Source organism: Rhodamnia argentea, chromosome 2 (assembly GCF_020921035.1).
Source record: "Rhodamnia argentea isolate NSW1041297 chromosome 2, ASM2092103v1, whole genome shotgun sequence".
NCBI classification, from domain to species: domain Eukaryota; kingdom Viridiplantae; phylum Streptophyta; class Magnoliopsida; order Myrtales; family Myrtaceae; genus Rhodamnia; species Rhodamnia argentea.
The window spans coordinates 18,246,589-18,264,535 of NC_063151.1; the positions used below are offsets into that span (position 1 = coordinate 18,246,589).

The 17,947-nt window shown below is 39.1% G+C and overlaps 2 protein-coding genes across 3 annotated transcripts; one reads left to right on the forward strand and one right to left on the reverse strand.

The window, feature by feature from the left end:
- Positions 1–433: 433 nt before the first annotated feature.
- Positions 434–6,644, reverse strand: LOC115747852 (THO complex subunit 5B-like). Its single transcript, XM_030684156.2, has 8 exons — positions 6,314–6,644; positions 5,030–5,317; positions 4,083–4,419; positions 3,046–3,383; positions 2,656–2,915; positions 1,757–2,336; positions 1,363–1,497; positions 434–995 (listed from the first exon to the last, which is right to left on the reverse strand). The coding sequence occupies exons 1-8, from the start codon at positions 6,563–6,565 to the stop codon at positions 750–752; spliced, it is 2,436 nt and encodes an 811-aa protein (XP_030540016.2). The 5' UTR covers positions 6,566–6,644; the 3' UTR covers positions 434–749.
- A 2,250-nt stretch (positions 6,645–8,894) lies between these two features.
- On the forward strand, positions 8,895–16,827 carry LOC115747853. 2 transcript variants are annotated; one of them, XM_048274896.1, is made up of 11 exons: positions 8,895–9,122; positions 9,220–9,271; positions 9,375–9,429; positions 9,597–9,682; positions 10,392–11,398; positions 12,566–12,732; positions 13,225–13,453; positions 14,388–14,523; positions 15,140–15,234; positions 15,370–15,493; positions 16,437–16,827. In XM_048274896.1, the coding sequence occupies exons 1-11, from the start codon at positions 9,028–9,030 to the stop codon at positions 16,512–16,514; spliced, it is 2,124 nt and encodes a 707-aa protein (XP_048130853.1). In that variant the 5' UTR covers positions 8,895–9,027; the 3' UTR covers positions 16,515–16,827. The 2 variants fall into 2 exon arrangements, with proteins under 2 accessions (XP_048130853.1, XP_030540017.2); XM_030684157.2 differs by having other exon boundaries at positions 9,615–9,682.
- The last annotated feature ends 1,120 nt before the right edge of the window (positions 16,828–17,947 follow it).

The following is a 17,947-nucleotide window of genomic DNA, read 5'->3' on the forward strand; positions in this document are numbered from 1 at the left end:
GTAGGGGAGATGCGGCCCAAAGTGGAGAAGAGGCAATGGTTGTAGGAAAAAACCCGATTCTGCTCATGTCTACTCTTTTGAAAAATCCTTTCATGGTCTATCCCACCCCCTCTTTTAGGAAATTTTTATTATGGATATATCCCTTTTATCATATCCTGAACGGTTACCAAATACAGGATATGATAAAATATATCATATCTTAACTTATATCTTGACAATCAAACATAGCCTAAGACTAAGGTGCAACAAGAATCACGGCAAGACGCCAACACAAGTTCCACAAGAGAGAAGGAAAAGTTGCATTTCCTAAGTCTCTTTTGAATCAACATATACCCTGCTATATTTACCTTCAACAGCTACAAGAATTATGAAGCCTTTTCCGCAGAATGAAATCCAGGCTATCACCTCCCAGTCTGACATCAATGAACCGGACTAAAAAACAGCTTAACATCCAGACAGGAAGTACTCTAAAATGTGGACAAATTTTTCCTCATCCAAACCATGAGCTAAAATAATATCGTACACTACTACAGCAAATATCATTCTATTCTGTCAAAGGAACATTTGCTCACCAGCTGCCTACTTTCAGAAAGATAGAAATGAACTTTCTGTCTCTATAGGTGCTAGTTGGCATTGAATTTGATAACACTGTATAAAACTGAGTACGGCAAACAGACAGAGACAATAGCAGTAAAGTCAGTGTCCTCCGCTGATCAAAACGGGAGCTTTTTCTCAATGATTCATGTGAACTATTTTGCACTCTTCCAGGATATGATCTTCCTATGATCCCGTCCTCTGAATGATCTAGAAAGAAGCATACCACTGACAGGTTTGCACAAACCAACATCAACGATGGAAGTGCTCTCTCTCTTTTCCGCAGACAGAGATATCTCATCCATGTAATAGTCAAACAACATAGCAAGACAATGAACTTGATGAGCTAAAATATAGTTTTCATGGACCAAAGGCAGCATCTTTACCATGTGAAGATTGACCTGTAATATCCAACATGGTATGGTCAAAGGCAGATATCTATGTAAAATTGAAGATATTTGTGAAGTAGAAAACATAAACAAAATTATGAAGCTATGACCACTGTATCGGTAATGACAAGAGCACAAGCCCGTGAAGTGTAAGACTAAACATGCTTATGTATGACCTTTATAATTCAGCGCTACAAAATAGAGAAGCTCTGGAAGATGTCCATCCATTTCTTTAGAAAGTAAATGTACAGGCATCGTCAAGACATTCATTATATGCAAGACGTGCATTAAAAAGCACAGGAAGTACATACGCAGACGTATCCAATGTTACTGCAGGTAGACTTTTACTAGCATCTGTCATTAGGGAAATGTGCATTACCTCTGCTTCCATAGCACGAAGTTCATTAGTCCACCCAACATCGTCAATCTTGCAGAGATTTCCTCCAGACATATCAGGGTAAAGACTTAATGAGAAAATTGGAGGCCTGAGTGGATATTCCATGCTTACTTTAATCTGGCATTATCAAATTTGGCATTCTAGTAAGTAAAAGAAATATGAGACCACACACAGACAGCAACAAAGTTTCTCAAGTAGTTTGGGAACTGAAAATAATGCTAGAATTATCCACCGGTCCTTTAAGAGGATATGTTCGCACATGCTTAACACATGCTAACAAAAGTTTCTTCAGTTCTGTTCAACAGGCAAAAGAGCATTTGCACTAAATCTTCAGTGCCTCACAAATCTGAACAATTCCAAATAAATATAACTCCACCTTTGCTTCCAGCTTTACATTCTGGTCATCTGCATTTAGTTTCTTCGTTAGATGAAGAAGAAACTCTCTGACCCCACAGTTCACCCATGGATTCTCTGCCACCTCATAGCATTCAGAAGGAGCTACATTTTCTGCCTCTGGTTCAAATTTAGGAGGTTCATCTGGATCACTATCAGTGTCTAACAGGAGATCTAAATCCTCGTCTTGTTTCTTGAAACTCAGTGATTTTGCCTTATTAATTGGGGATATGCCTTTTGAAATCATAGCCCGCTGCCTCGAGTTTTCAAGGTTGGAACCTCTGAAAGGAGATCTTGCATCAATTGCAAAAGATGGAAGCTCCCCATCCTCACTTGGAGCCTCTAGCTCATTTTTTTCTTTACTAGATGATCCCTCAGGATTGGCATCTATAGGCTCTGGAACCTGTTCCACATGATTGACAGGTAAAGTTGAAGGCTCGCTAGAGACAGAGCCAATGGATGACCAGCCATGCAAATTACATGAGAGGAAATGCGTGGCCCATGGAACACTTTTATAATTTAGTGCAGGCCATTTGAGCTTCGCAAGTGCATCAAGTTGTTCCCTGTAACAAAATAAAATATTCACAAGATTCAATGGGAACAATCACTAATTGTTGTAATAAGAACATGCTTCCACAAACCCAAAACAGCTCAGCAGAAGTAACTCAAGACTAAAGAAAGTAAATATGCAATAGCAAATTAGGGCAAAATCAGCACTTCTACTATTCCACATTCGCCAAAATGATAACAACAACAATCCTAGCCAAGGGGATCCATACTAGAACAGTCTCTTAGAATTCAAAACTTTTGGAACCCATTGAAAAATTTTTATCTTAGCTTCAGGGGTGATACAAAATTCAGATCCTTCAGATGTTGACTCACACAAGAGCCATCTGAGCCTTCCTTCGAGACCGAATTCTCTGTAGAACTGTCTGTACACGATTCTGCTGGCGGTATAGCGAAAGACCAGATGCAACAACTTCACTTTTGGAAATGTCACCATTTGCACTCTCGAGGCCAGTAAGCAATGGTGAAACGTCTGGCAAGAAATCAATTCCTGCTAGATGTTGGGCCCACTTATAAGGACGTAAAGTTCTTCTTTCATTGAAATTAAGGGTGTCACCAACAGCTAGTTTGGCTGACTGCATCGTAATCACACCAAATACATCCAATTAGAGGGAAGATGAGAATGTCCACAACATGCAGACACGAAGGAGATTAGTCCTAGAAACAAAGTTAATTGCTTTTTGGAAGAACTATAATTAGACATACCTGATGAGGAAGCTCAAGCCCAGTGTCATTGGGAAATAAGTTGCATAAGATGTTATCTTCTGGTCTATCGTTGGAACCTTCTACTCCAACGCATACGACTTTTAACTTCAACATATACTCAAACTTCAAAGTCACAAGCTTTGAAGATTTCTGATCAGAAGCTTCATCCTCGTATACATGAAGGATGACCTTCAGGGGATGAACTTGATAAAACCCTGTCTGCTCGAGATTCTCTTTGACTGGAACCTTCTTTGGCCTTTTTCTCCTTCTCTGCCCATCATCATCTTCATCAACAGCATCATCATCCAACCTTGAGCTGTCTGAGTTGGCAGACATGCCTGGACCATCAAAGCATATAACATTAGTTCCGTTTCTGCCTTGGGTCTGAAGATGAAGCTGGTTTGAAATTAACTACTTAAAGCACCTCAAAGAGACAGCATACTTATGGCTAATGGTATTGCACATTATTTGGTCTAACGTAACCAAGTATTATTATTTACAAGCTCCAGCAGTAAATAATACCTTGTCCAAACAGTTGTAATGAGCTACTAATACATTGCTCAATGTATAACTTGTTGAAGTATCCCACGTGGATTATCTTCAAGGTTTCTATGGGCCTTATATCTATATAGCATCCATCCCCCTAACAGCTTAACCTTTTTAAGTTGGGATTTCTATTTTTCAAAGTGTCCGGTCGTACCGGATTAGTAATGCGAAGGCCTTTACTTCGAAAGGAGACCCAGGAAACAAAGAGCATTTTGAAGTCCCCATCCACCTATTTCATGTGCCATTATATATCCAATTTGCTCTAGAGAGAGTTTGAAGTATCCAACATCCCTTATCTAAGCATTGTCTGGGTCTTTTGCATGTAGTGTCCCTCCATCTAATAGCTTAAACATTTTTTGTTGAACTTTCTAACATTATCAATTATACTGATCATTATCTAAACATTTTACGACGACGAATTCCCCCATATCAGGTAAGGTCATTAATAACACAACGATAAAACCAGTGGAGAAAATCTCTTTCTCACTTACCAGAGTCCTTGTTGGCTAGCTGGCGTGAAAAGGATTGAGCATCTTTCACGCTTCCAACTATCTCCACCTCAATTCTCTCTTCAAATGCTTCTTTTTGTGCCACTAACTGCGAGTAAATCACAAATAGAGGTGGTGGAAGCAACTCTGCTGAGTGATGCTGCTTCAGCTTCTTTGAGTGCAGAACCCCTAACTGGTTCTGCACTGGCAAGGATGCTTTCTTAAGAGACTTTAGATGTGAGGGAAGGCTAGAGAGAAACTTCCTCCGGTTAGCAATGGTCTCCAAGAGGCCTTTTTTACGTTTTTCCAATTCTTCGTGAAGTTTACATAACTCTTTGCGCTGTTCCAAATAATATACCGTCTCAGTCCATTTATGATTGTCAACAAAATGCTACATGCATGAGGGAAAAAGAACAACAAAGAAAATGATAATACCTATACCAGAGGAAGAAAGATAGCAAAAAGATAAAATAAGAGAATCTTTCCAGGCTTTTAGCAAATTGATCATCACTGGATAAAAGTGCTTTGAATATTGTTGAGAAGCAAACAGACTTGACGTCAAAGTTAAACGCTCTAATCAACTTGAGCAAAAGTGGACATCCAAAGCATGTAAATGAGAATTAACTTGTTCCAATACTCCAACTGCCTATCTAAGAAATTTAACCCATTCAATATGAAACTCCTAATGTGTTGATATTACATTGACTGAACTAGCCTTCCAAGTGCTGGACCATGTCCAGCTAACAAAATTCATCGGTAAGATGATTCTTCGCCAAAATAATGCAACCAATAAATTATAAAAGAACAAGCAGTAGATTTGATAAGTGATCAAAAGCTGAATGAAAACAGTCTGTGTGATAGAACCTACTACACTCGTACCATCAGATATTACAGAAACCATGCATAAGTCTATTCATGCTATTGCAGACAGCAGAATGATCACCAGTCACCTGGAAGAGCTCAAAGTTAAGCCTTTTTAACATCAGATCGTGCGCATCATTAAGGGATCCTGAGTCTTTAATCTCTTCAGGTGCATCACGAAAAAATTCATCCTCTGGGACGAGTTCAATATCTGGATATTTCGATTTGAAATCCCTGCATGCCTTAATTGCTTTTACATAATGACTCTTTTCATACATCAGATTGTGCAGCTGCAAAGTTGTGAAGTCTACTGGTGCTTTTGCTCGCTCTGTTTCTGCTTTTACCCGGTCTTCCTCTAACAATATTGAGCGGTTTGCCTATTAAGAAAGCAAATCAAATTACATGAGATGCTCAAGTTTTTATCCAGATCATGAAATATGTAGTGCAACATAAGAATAAGTCAAGTCATTACAGAACGATCAGCACAACTGAACGTGTGTGCTATAGCCATTCTATCTCCGATCCAAATCAGGATCAGGTGAAAACAAGAGCATAAGAAATGAGATGGGAGCAACATAAATGACACCCAATTAAGGTAGGGCCAGAGGATATAAGGAGAAGTACAAAGCACTAACGATTGTTTCGTTTCCAACTCACAAGCATGAGCTCGATCTTTCCTTGTTATAGTACTTACACTCTCTACCTCGAAAGTTCTAATACTGAACTTCATATGTTAAAGCTCTCAACTCTCCTGATGCTTAAAAGAATTTGCTTGAGAATCCTTTCCCTTCTTCCACACAACTTCAAATAGCACTATGTAATTAAAAACTCCTGATTGTAACCAATCCTATGAAATCTTTCCTGGTGTCAGCCACAAAGAACAGTCAGTTTCCATCTCATCAGAACCAGATTAGGGTCACCTAAACTCATCCTAAACATCACCTTCTATAATACCGCTTACAAAATTAGCTTAGGAGTTGGGATGAATGGTAAAACAGGACTATTAAAGCTCCAACTTTGCAAAGCTCCCTATACAAGCCATTCTCCTCCTCCTTGCATCCAAGCTACAACCAGAAGCTGGTCTCGGTTCCACGATCCACCGTATCATTGCGAACGCATTTGTAAAATAGCAAATAATCAAGGACATTTGCCTCCAAAATTTAGCACAAAAGCCCCTTATTTTTCCTCAAGCGACAGAGTCAACCTCCAAGCTTGAACAAAATCTTGCCACCATCATATCCAACTCATCTCCCAATCAAACTAAACACGGCACCCACATAAAACAGAGCAAAACAAAAGAATGCTGCTCCGGACAGAGCGAGAGTAAAACCCTAGGCAAGGAAACAGAAACCGCGAGCAAGGGGGCCGAGGACCTGGCGGAGGTTGACGAAGTGGAGGAACATCTGAGTGGCGAGCTCTCTGAGCTGAGGCTTTGGCAGGCCTTGCTTCTTAATCGAGAGAATCTGAGCTACGATCTCTTCCACCGAGCTCTTGCTCTCTCTCAGCATCTCGTACGGCGACTTATCCGCCTTGCGCTCCAGTGGCGGCCGCGGCGGCTGCTGCTGCTGCTCCGGCGAGCGAGCGTCTTCGTCCACCAACATGCCTTCTTCAATCTCGTCGTCCATTTGCTCCGCTACCTCTCCGTCCTCGTCTTCGGCGGGGCGACGTTAGGGTGGTACTGGGGACTGCTTGCAGTCTACACAACGAGCTACGAGCAGTAGCAGCGGATATCCATTTCTTACTTCGTTCATTTTTTAATTTTTTTTCGGTCACTTATGACTTTTCTTTTAAATTTTTTTTAAAAATAAAAACAGACATTATTTGAGTTTTAGAAAAAAATTTAAAAGATCGCATATAACTATTTATTACGTCAATTAATTTGAAGATTTTAATTATTTTTTTTATTAAATAGTAGTCTTTTTCGTTTTTTTGAGTAATATAATTCGACATTATCAAAATTAACTCAACTCGAAAGGCCAAGACCGTTTGGCGGAAATTATAGAACATTATGAGTTCTTATTATCATTTTGCTTTCATACTTTGAAAAACGAAATTTTAATCAAGCATCCGAACTTCCAAAAACATAAGACAATGTGGGGCTTCGAATGTTTTTATTGAGCAACTAGCTTACTCGGTAGATATTATATAATTGTGCAAATGCGAAATGCCAACTTAAATTAAAATAAATCGAATAACGCTTTTGTTTTTGTTCTTTTTCTTTTTCTTTCTTCTTCTTTGATCGAGATTTACCTAGCCGGGCAATGACATCGCTGTCATCGTCACGCTGTTTATTTACTCTTAACATTTTCGGTCAAGTTATTGTGTGCTTGTTCATTTTGGTTGGTGCTCGAATTGAACCGAACCCCGATGCCTAATAACCATCACCCAAACTCACATGACCCCCCCCTCTCTATTAGCTTTTGATGGAGGTCTTGCAACTTCGAGTTAAGGCAGATTCGTGACTCAAGAAAAAGTTGATGGTTTTTATGACATAAAAATAACAAGTTTATAGTAGAATTAAGATTAGATCTAAAGGGAAAAATTACCAAAAAAATTATAAACCTATTGCAATTGTATCAATTTACACAAAAATTTTTTTATTTGCTAATTGAGTCATAAACCTTTTGTATTTGTGCTAATTCGGTTCGTCTAGCTAATTTTGATTGACAATCGTTGAAGTAGCATAGTCGGTGCAATCGTAAACAGTTTTTAATGATATATTTTGTTTTGAACTTATTTGCTTATTTGTTTTCCTTTTATTCTTTTCATTTGCTTTGTTTTTCTCTTTCATTCTATCTCCTGCCGGTCGTCAAGTCTAGCGACCGGATAAAGGAGAGGGTGGCGAGGGGCCAATGAGGCTATTGAGGTGTGACCTCACTATCATTGAGCAGGCGATTGGCTAAAGGGGAGGGCGGGCAAGAGGGCTGGCGAGGCATAACCTCACTACCGTTGAACAAGGTCGGCTTTGCCTCACCATATCTCGTCTAGCGATGGTGAGACTTGCCCTCATTGGCATAGGTCGACCTCGCCGCCTTATTGCCACGGGCGGGTTGGCTCTGCAAAGGAACCGGTGGCGGTGTTGGGGCACATAAGCGGCGGTGATGGTGCGATGTCTCAACTCAATAGAAGCTTCTCGGCCAAGACTCTCTCTCTCTCTCTCTCTCTCTCTCTCTCTCTCTCTCTCGTGTTTTGATCTCTCTCTCTGAGGCTTCTCTCTCTAAATAGATTCTCTCGCTCTCTTGTTTTCTTCTCGTATGTTTGAGATGTTTGAAATTTGGTCCATGAGAAAACATTTCTTTTTCAATTTAGTCCTCAAATGGTTGGCCAACCCGTTGAGTGGGTTTGGCCGGCCTCCTTTGTGAGCTTTTTGTTTTTAGTTAATTTTTTTTGATTAATTAAGTTTATTAAGTCGAAGGAAATAAATAAAAATATATTAAATTTTAAATTATTGTTTGGCAACTTGATGATGTATATTGAATAAAAGTAAAAATGTTTGTAAATGGTAATTGTACCCCTGTTGTATTTGAGATAATTCATAATAAAAATGCCCTTTTGTGCTCGTTTGCTCTTTCTAAGCTCAATTAGACCTTTTTTCTTGATTAATTAAATATCATCTTATAGTTCGGGAATTAAGTTGAATATGTTCCAAAAGTTAATAAATCATGTTGGTCAAATTAAATATTTAAGGACTACATTACATATCAAGCTAAAGTATAGGGATTGTATTGGTTAATTAAAAGTTAACGGATTACGTTACGTATTAAATCAAAATTCAAAGTACCATCCGTGTGATTATCCCTTTCCTTTTTTAGCAGAAAGATAAGGACAAAATTCGAATCACCAGGTTGTGTGTTTTTTTGCAGTTGTGTCGAAGCCATATCGTGGGTTAGCTCGTCGTTTAATTGGGAGAATGTTGCGTTTTGTTAGTTTCGTCGCTGGGGCGGTCGCTGTTTGTCTTTGAGACCGAAACACGGCGAGGTCCGACGCCGCGCCCTATAAAAATCCCCGCTTCGAGCTTCAGTACCCTGTTCGTTTCTCCAGTCCCTTTGGGTGAATTCTTGTATGTACTTCTCAGGGAGCGAGTGAAATGGACGCTCGACATCTCGACGGAGAAGGAGAAGACGCCGCTCCGGCTATCAGAGCTCTCGGCTCTCTCTTCAAGCTCACTCAAGTCTTTCTCTGGTCTACCTCTCTCTCCCTCTCTCCTTCTCCCTTTTGTGTGTGTCCGTCCGTGCGGGCGCGCGCGTGTCTGACCGTGAGTTGCTCTACTTCTTTCCAGGGACTACGGCCCCTCGTCGGCGCAAGAACTTCCGCCTTCCGCCGGAGCCAGTGTAAGCTTCGTCTTGCTCTTGACCTATACTGCATCTCCCGCTTCTCTGATTGCTGCACCTAGTTGGAGGATTCTGATGTTTTTCTTTGTTGGGTTCGATGCAGAATCCGCCTCACCGCGACGAGAATGTCGCCTCAAACGTTTTCTCTACCTCCCCGGGCAAGTGTTCTTTTTTCTTCTTTTTTTCCTTTCCCTCGTTTCCCTTTTGTGTTAGCTTGCTATGTGGCCGAAGAAGTTGCTATGTCGTAGGTAATCTTGCTTTTTCAATGATCACAAATTGCTTAAATTCTCTTCCCTTTTCTGCTCTTTGTTTTTTTTCCCTCCAGATTATAGTCCTTTACCAGAGGACTTGGAACTCATCAGACAGATGAACGAGCTTGGTCTTCCACTTGCATTTCAGACCAGTAAGGAGGTAATTTCTTGTTCTAGTTTTGCGTTTGCTATTACTGAGGATTTTGGATTATCAAGTTGCGGTGCCTTGTGGTCTTGATATTCATTTGTCCAAATATTGTGTCCATGTTGGTAGTTGCTTCGGTAATTAACTATGTTTGGCTTTGTTCTTCTACAAGTTTAGAGATTTGTCATTGCTGGGGGTTGAAATAGGGTTTGCTCAACCATTCCAAAAAATGGAGTAGAAGAATAGCGGACTATGACAGCATTTTGGAATATTGTAAACTACAGTGTCTTGAAAATCTGGGAAAAATGATAATTTACCATCAAATTATAGGTTGAAGAGAATTCTTTCTTATCAAGTAACTAAATGATTCCAGGAAATATTTTTTACTGGGGTAGCCTTTCTTTAAGTCAGGTGAACTCAATGTTGCCATATGTAGTGAACGAGCCTGCTATACTGTTGATGATATTGTATAAGAATATTTCTTGGGAATCCTGTCCTTAGAATTATGACGAGTTCTTTAACAGAAAGGTTGGAGTAAATGCTGAGTAAGCGGTGTAACTTGGCATGGAACCATTTTAGAATTGCTCAAACTATAAATTCTGTTACCAGGGGTTAAGTAAACTATGTGATCTCTCTCTCTCTCTCTCTCAAGGTACCGTGAGATTTACCATTTGCTGTTTCTAATACTTTGATCTGCTCGAAATGTCTTTTTTTCAATTTTCAGAAGAAGAATGGAACTTCTAAAGTGAGAAAAAAGAGAACACATAAGAAGCATGATTATGGAAAAGAAGAAATTGAGAATGAAGGAGCTCGATTTCTGAAAGTGAGTGAGCCCGTTGTTGTATCTCACACTGTTATTCATGATAATCCCAGTGGTTTTTTATGTTCCATGTCAGTGTCCGGCCAAAGTGAGATCCCTTGCTATGATAATGCAGTGGATGCCAGGATCTTTTGTTCCACATTAGATAACGAACAAGAGTCGGCTGAGATCAGCTGTGTCAGCAATGAAACAATTTGCCCTGGCTTATCAGATGTGGCAATTGATTGCCAGAATTGTCATGCTGCTCTGACTGATAATGTGCCCAAGAATAACTTGGCAGTTAATCCTAACACAAAAGACTTTGATGCTGGAGGTGGACTTTGGTCACGAAGTCCTTCAACTGAAGCGTTTGTTGACCGTGGCAGGGAAGAACTCAGTGGAAGCGAAGTAGAGTCCAATTTGTTAGACCATATTTCACCTGCAAACCATGTTGAAGCTGTTATGACACATTGCGACAGTTATGAGAACCTTCGGTCATTGGAAGAGGTTGCCATTGGCCAAAGTACAGAGGTTCTTCAACAGGAGCCAAACAACAATGGCAACTCATGTAATGGCAACTCATGTGGAGACTGGATTGTGTGCTGGGACTCTTTCTATCAGAGAAATTACTATTATAATAGTACAACCCAGGTGTCAACATGGCTTCCACCGCCTGGGATGGAAGATATAGAGGCCGCATTTATTGAGAACCCAGAGTCCAATGCTAGGCTTTCTGAGTTGACTAAGCAAGATGTCAGCCTTTCAGTTTCTAGTGTTTGTTTGGTACCAGGAGATACATGTGTTTTTCAGCGTACTGTAGATTCATCCATGGATCGTGATAAATTACTTGGTCAACCATTTGCTGAAGGTGATTCCATCATCTTGAAAGATTGCAGAGAAGATGCCACTTCACGAAGACTAGGTCATATCAGGTAAAATAGGGATTATTATTTTAAAGGTTATTGTTGGAAAACATATTCATCCAGAAAAAATTATTTTGAAGGCCGTGGTCTACAAATAGAAGAACTTGTCGACATGAGGGTAAAGACTTAGTCTCTTACTTATTTTCAGTTGTGGTATGATGTGGAAATTGTTTTTTTTTAGATCATTTGATTGTCTAAGCTATTAATTAAGTGGCTAGAAGTAGTTGTGATACTTTGTGGGACTTTTTCCTAACACTCTTCATTGCTTTTACCGCAAACGGTTTGTCTAACATAGCATTACAAATTAGTCAAATGTGTGAATCTCATCATTTCCTCTTATTGTTAGCTAGTTAGTTAGTTTTCCCATCTTTCTTTTCCTGCTTCAAGTGTTTGTTTATTGTGGTTACATCCTCATGCTGTGTTTCACGTATACTATGCTTTATATATATGGCTCCAACTGTTGGCCAGGAAATTCAATAATTTTGGCATTTGATTCTTTTGTCACGAAGAGTGTTCTCCAACCTAAGAAGGCCTTTATTGTAGTGCTGGCCAACCTTTACAGAATGGTGAATCCACATCATTGCGATAATAAAAAGTATACTGATGGTTTTTACGATACATTTTGAAAGTTACCTCCTTGGTTGGAAGATAATCAAGTAGTGCATATATCTATTTAGAGTGTTTGATCAGAAGGTAATAATCATCATATCTTTTAATGTTTCCCCTTGCTGGTAAGTTGGGATTACGCATGTCATATGGAGTGGGGATGTAAGCATGTCAATTATTGGACAGAACAACAATAGAGAGAACATTGATATTCAAACCTTTGACCTCTGTGCTGAAAGAATGCCATACAAATCCTTTGTCGAACTTAAGTAAAGTGCAACTCGTCTAGAATGTGGCAGAGTGGCGTAAAGATATTTTTCATCCAAGTTATTGACCGTATTTTAAAAATTAATGGAGGCTTATGTCTGTATGATACTTGGTAAGATAGCATTGTGTCTGCTATAGAGTTCATTTTATGCATTACAACTATATTCTGATTGATTGGCTTGTCTTCGTGACCCATTTTGCCTATATCAAGTGTAAAATGTTAATAGTTGAGACAAATTACTCGGTTACAACTTATTGATGATTGTTTATCTGTTTTAGCATCTCATATCTCTCTTCTTGCAGCATTACGAATGGCCCATCCGAAATATCTCTTGAGGAGAATAATTTATTGGTGGAAGTTGGGGATTCTCTAGATAACTTGCATTCACTGTCTGGCTCTCATAAAAGCAAATTGAAAACAGTTGCAAGAAATAGGAGGATACAAAGGAAGTCATTGCATATCAATGAAGGTTCGTCAGCTATTCACTTTCTGATATTCTTTTGATACTACTTAGTGCTTTTTGTTTTAGAGGATGCGTGAATGTTGGGCAGGCCACAAGGTTAATGAGAAAAAATTAGCATGTAGTCTTTAGAAATTAGAGGATGCAGCCTGTGCAAAACTGGAAATTATTCCATGCCTGCAGTCGGGTGCTGATGTTTCAGTTGTACATCCTCGTTAATTATATGATTGAGATATCATTTGGAGGTTATGGTATAAGCTGTATGAACAGAATTGATTTCTCACCTATTTGATATCTGTTTGTTTTTGGGGGGAAATGAGCAGTTCCACTCATTTTGTAATCCGCTATATTATTCAACTTGTATTGCATTTTGACTTCAGTATTTAATACAATCTGAATTTTGACATGATAAGTTTCTTCACTACTTTCCCTAGAGAATTTTTAGGCTAATATGGGCTTGTTGTTGAGTAATTGATATCATTTTGATGTTGCATCTTGCAGACCTGAGCTTTCCTCTGAGTGAAGAGTACTGCACCGTCATTGAAAAATATTGGTTTCAGAGGTATCTCCTCTTTTCAAGATTTGATGAAGGTATCAAAATGGATGAGGAAGGATGGTTTTCTGTTACTCCTCAGTCTATTGCTAGGCATCACGCAGTTCGTTGTGGTGGTGGAATTATAGTGGATGGTTTCACGGGAGTCGGTGGGAATGCCATCCAATTTGCACGAATGTAAGAACCCTTTTCTCTTCTTTTCTGTGGGTTTCTGGTTGAAGTTTTACGTATTTGTGTGTATGAGTGAAATATAGTCTTGTTCTGGATTAGGTGGTGGATATAGGGGATAGCAAATCTTTCAGCCAAAAGGGAATTGTCACCTGTAACACTGATCTCCAATTTTCCTGTACAGCAAGGGAACGCACGGTACCTTTCGGGAGAGCTTGTGAGTTGTGAGTCCTCAAACAGTACGATAGACCTCTTTTTTTTATGTTTTTTTTTTTTTTGGTAAGGACTTTTTTTTTTTTTTTAATGCTTGTTTTTCAGATTTCCTAAGAACTTGATAAGACTTCACCCAATCATTGTAGTTTTCACCACCACACCCGTACCATACTTTTGTTCGTTCATCTTGTCATTCACATTCTTTGAGTTCTTTGAGTTTTTAAGGCGACAGTTATTGAAGTTTCCTTCTTTTTGGTAGATAATATGCATCTGAACATTAGAACTTAACTGTACAAAGGTTAGGCTGTCCGTACCCTGATCCAAATATAGATGTGCAGACATCAAGCCATTCCTGGGTTGGTTTCAAGCAATTGCATAGATCTCTAGAAAATACATCCACAATAAATTCCTGCAGGAAGCAGTGTAATGGTAAAATCTTCAAGTTGATGTATTCCTTAGCAACTGTTCGCACAGAAGTTTGCCTCATGATGCCTATGCTCAAACATGATTTCCGGGAAAAGCATCCACAATGACCTGCGATCAAGAAAAAGAGACAGATAATGAGTTTTCCATTTGTCTCATTTCGGTTCTTATCCTACTTACAAATCGATGAGAACCTTGATGCTGTTGTTATGGTCAAGTGGGGTTATAGTCTTTCTTTTACTATGTTCAACCTTCTGTATGCAAACATGAAAATACTTAAGCTTCACTTTTGTTGTTATGAATTCAGGGGCAGACACGTAATAGCAGTCGACATCGATCCAAAGAAGATTGAATATGCACAACATAATGCCGTCGTGTATGATGTTGATGGTGAAATAGATTTTGTAAAAGGAGATTTCTTCATTTTGGCGCGGAACTTGAAGGTATTGAAAAGTCTGTGGCCTTTCCATATGTATGGATGTGGCAAATTGTCCCATCAATATCATTTCCTTTCTTATGATCATCAAAATTTTATCCCCTAAGTGTCTTTGTCCGCCTTATTGCTTAGGATACAAGATGTATGACAGTTATTGCTTCCAATTCTTGAAGTCTTAACGCGCTTTGTCTTATTCTTCCTGAGATTGGAATCGCAATTTCATACATATATGTACATATGTGTGTGTAGATTTGTTTATTTGTTTCCAGAGACAAGGAGCTTTCCTCCCTTTTTTTCTTACTTAGTCTGAAACCATAATCTCCTCAATTAGTGGCCAAAACCAAAGGGGATTTATTTCAACTTTGGTTATGCATCTTGCTTTTTTGGGCCAATTATATACATTGTTCAGTTTCCAAAGGGGATTTACTTCAACTTTGGCTATGCATCTTGCTTTTTTGGGGCCAAATATATATATTTTGTTCAGTCTCTCGATGTTAAGCATATATTGAGGACCCCTTATGAGCATTAAAAGATTAATGTAAATCCGAGGATTTTGGGATAAATACTTTGAGATTTTTATCCTTCGGCATGCTTATAGTAAATTCTTTTCTCTTCTATTGCAGGCAGATACCGTCTTCTTGTCACCTCCTTGGGGCGGTCCTGGTTATACCAAAGTAAAGACATACAACATGAAGACGATGCTCAAGCCGCATGATGGGTGAGTGGCTAAATCGTACGAAGCAAAATGAACCTGTTATATTTTGAATATTATGAGCATCATTGTTATCTCGACTTCGTTTTGCACCTTCGAGGCTGATTTTTTAACTTTGTTGCTTTAATATGTACTCTGCAGATTTTTCCTATTTAACGTTGCCAAAAAAATTGCTTCCAAAGTGGTCATGTTCCTCCCAAAAAATGTTGATCTGAACCAATTAGCTGAGCTTGCTCTTTCAGTTCAACCTCCATGGTCTTTGGAGGTAATTCCTATTCTTGTATGCACTCCTCTTTATTAACGACAATCCATTTCAAATATTTGGACATTGGTTGACTCTCAATCCCGGTTGTAAGGCCTGCTCTTCGTATCTTTTCTTAGTACGAATACATTCTCACCTCACAGGCTACAAAATGCAAACTGAATTGTAGATTATGAGGTTTAACTATGTTGGATGCATTTCTAAGTAAAGGGCTTTGTTGAGCCTTATGTATATTCAGTATTAATGTATGTATAGGACTAACAGGTATCTTTAAGGACGAAATCATCAGGATGCCCAGTATGTGACAAGTATTTTCCATCTCTTTTTTTAAATCATGCATCCCTTTTCTGAAAATTCTTGGGTTCTTACTCATCAACAGTAAACAGTTGACAGCATCAAATGTTCTTTCTGACATGGATAGCTAAGATGGCGCTTATGGACTTCATATTTTCCTAGGATGTCTGTTTACAAGAGGGTCGTTATCTTCACTTATTTCTCTGTCATGTTAATGCTGTGGGAGAGGACGACTTTACTCTGTATTTAGGCTTTATATGTGTTTGCATTGCCAATTGGGAATTTTTTTTTTTTTGGGCCAATTTTTCTCAAGAAAATTTGATGAGTTTCTTGAATTGTCACATGCTTTGTCTTTACCTGGTTTATGGACTTGAAAGATATCACCAAGCGAATCTCTACCCTTGCTTCGTGCCCCATCCGCCTCTTGGAGATGATATTATTCCTCCCTCCTGCTTGATAGCTTGGCTTTTGAGGGGGCATTGAGACGAATGTTGGTTACACTCCTTTTCTTTTGGTTATAATTTGCGGTTTCACACTTATATGTTTGATTGGTGGGTTAGTTTTTAAGGGGAATGAAACGTCGTTGATTTCATGTAAAAGTCTCCTGAAATGCTTTATGCTCTCTTTCTTCTGATACGTTCCCTGGTCTCAGGTCGAGAAGAACTACTTGAATGGTAAGTTAAAGGCAGTGACTGCTTACTTCAGCAACACAGAGATCTGCAGAAAATAGCCACGAAAATTAGTTTTGAGATGGTGGGTTAAAGGGCCGCATGAAGATAAGTGTCTCTTCTTCAGATCATTAGCATGTACAGTTATCGAAAACCCTTTTTGGATGTCATGGATGTCTTATGGCAGCACTGTCGATTTTTAAGAATTACCAACCAATGCTTCTGCTCAATCGGTGTACTTAACTTTGTCCACTGTTGGAACGATCTGTCATCTACAGTTCTTGGGAAACTTATTGAAATTATGGATCATGGTGTTGTCCCTATAAGTTGCAACACCCGACTATGGAAATGCCATAGTGAAAATTGCAATTTTGTAACACATGGCAACCACCTCTTTAAGCTTATCTGTAGAGTCTCTGTCCTGTTGCATGGCATACTCGTATTCTAAACCGATATGATCGATAAAATACAATGTCGAGGGCGAAGAACACTGCCGGAACTCAGTGTTATCATTGTCGTGACAACGCAAGAAAGATGTGGGGTTCGCATTCAAGTGAGGTTTGGTGCTTTCTTTTTCTTCCCGTCCTGTCGAATGACATGTCTAGCCAATGCTCAACAGGATTAGATTGATGACCCCTGAACTCGGTAGAAGCCATAGGATCCGGGCAAATTATTCGCTTGATAACTAGGAGCGTTGCGACACGCTCTTTACATGGTCTGCTCATGATGATTTCTGAGTAGGAAATGTCATTGATAATTGGGAGCGTTGCGACATGCTCTTTACAATGGGACGAACATATGTCTGATTTCACCCTATGATTAGCCATGCTCCCAACACGACCTTGAGCCGGTGCTTCGAAAGCACTTAATAATTTCTCAAGGTGAAAATTATAAAAAAAATCATAAATTTTTAGTCCTAAATTTTTTAAATTTGTCGATTTAGTTATCAATCATTTCACATTTTGCCAATTCAGTCCTATTGGTCAGAAATTACTAATGTTGATGTCGGTCGTCCTTTTGTGGCACCACGAGCGGTGGGGTGGATAATTTTAAATAATATTAATTTTTATTTTTATTTTTTTCATTTTTTTTCTTTTATATTTACCTCCACCCGACCTCAACTACCATCGGTCTCCGGGCGAGGGCTTCCCTCATCCGAGGCCGGTGAGGGCCGCTCTCGCCCGATTCGTTGAGGGCGACCCTTGCCTGATGCCGGCAAAGGTTGACGCTTTGTGATGGTCGGGGTTAAAAAAGGAACAAAAATGAAAAGAAAATATTAATATATAATTTAAAAAGCGTCTATAGTCTTGGCTGTGTCACATGGGACGATCGAGGTCTATGTTAGCAATTTTCGGCCAATAGGAATGAATTGATAAAAGGAGAAAATGTTTATGATTGAATCGACAAAAGTTAAAAAATTTAGGACTAAATCGATAAAAATTATAAAAGGTTTAATATTTTTTTATTAATTTTCTCTCGAAAACGCGCTTGTGGG

Bases quoted from the DNA above. Each gene is read 5' to 3' on its own strand.
- LOC115747853 (XM_048274896.1), top strand. From the start codon at position 9,028: ATGGACGCTCGACATCTCGACGGAGAAGGAGAAGACGCCGCTCCGGCT. The intron at 9,123-9,219 runs GTCTACCTCTCT...ACTTCTTTCCAG, and splicing joins CTCACTCAAGTCTTTCTCTG to GGACTACGGCCCCTCGTCGG. The intron at 9,683-10,391 runs GTAATTTCTTGT...TTCAATTTTCAG, and splicing joins CATTTCAGACCAGTAAGGAG to AAGAAGAATGGAACTTCTAA.
- LOC115747852 (XM_030684156.2), bottom strand. From the start codon at position 6,565: ATGGACGACGAGATTGAAGAAGGCATGTTGGTGGACGAAGACGCTCGC. The intron at 2,337-2,655 runs GTGAGTCAACAT...ATTTTGTTACAG, and splicing joins AAGGCTCAGATGGCTCTTGT to GGAACAACTTGATGCACTTG. The intron at 996-1,362 runs GTAATGCACATT...TGGATATTACAG, and splicing joins TTCGTGCTATGGAAGCAGAG to GTCAATCTTCACATGGTAAA.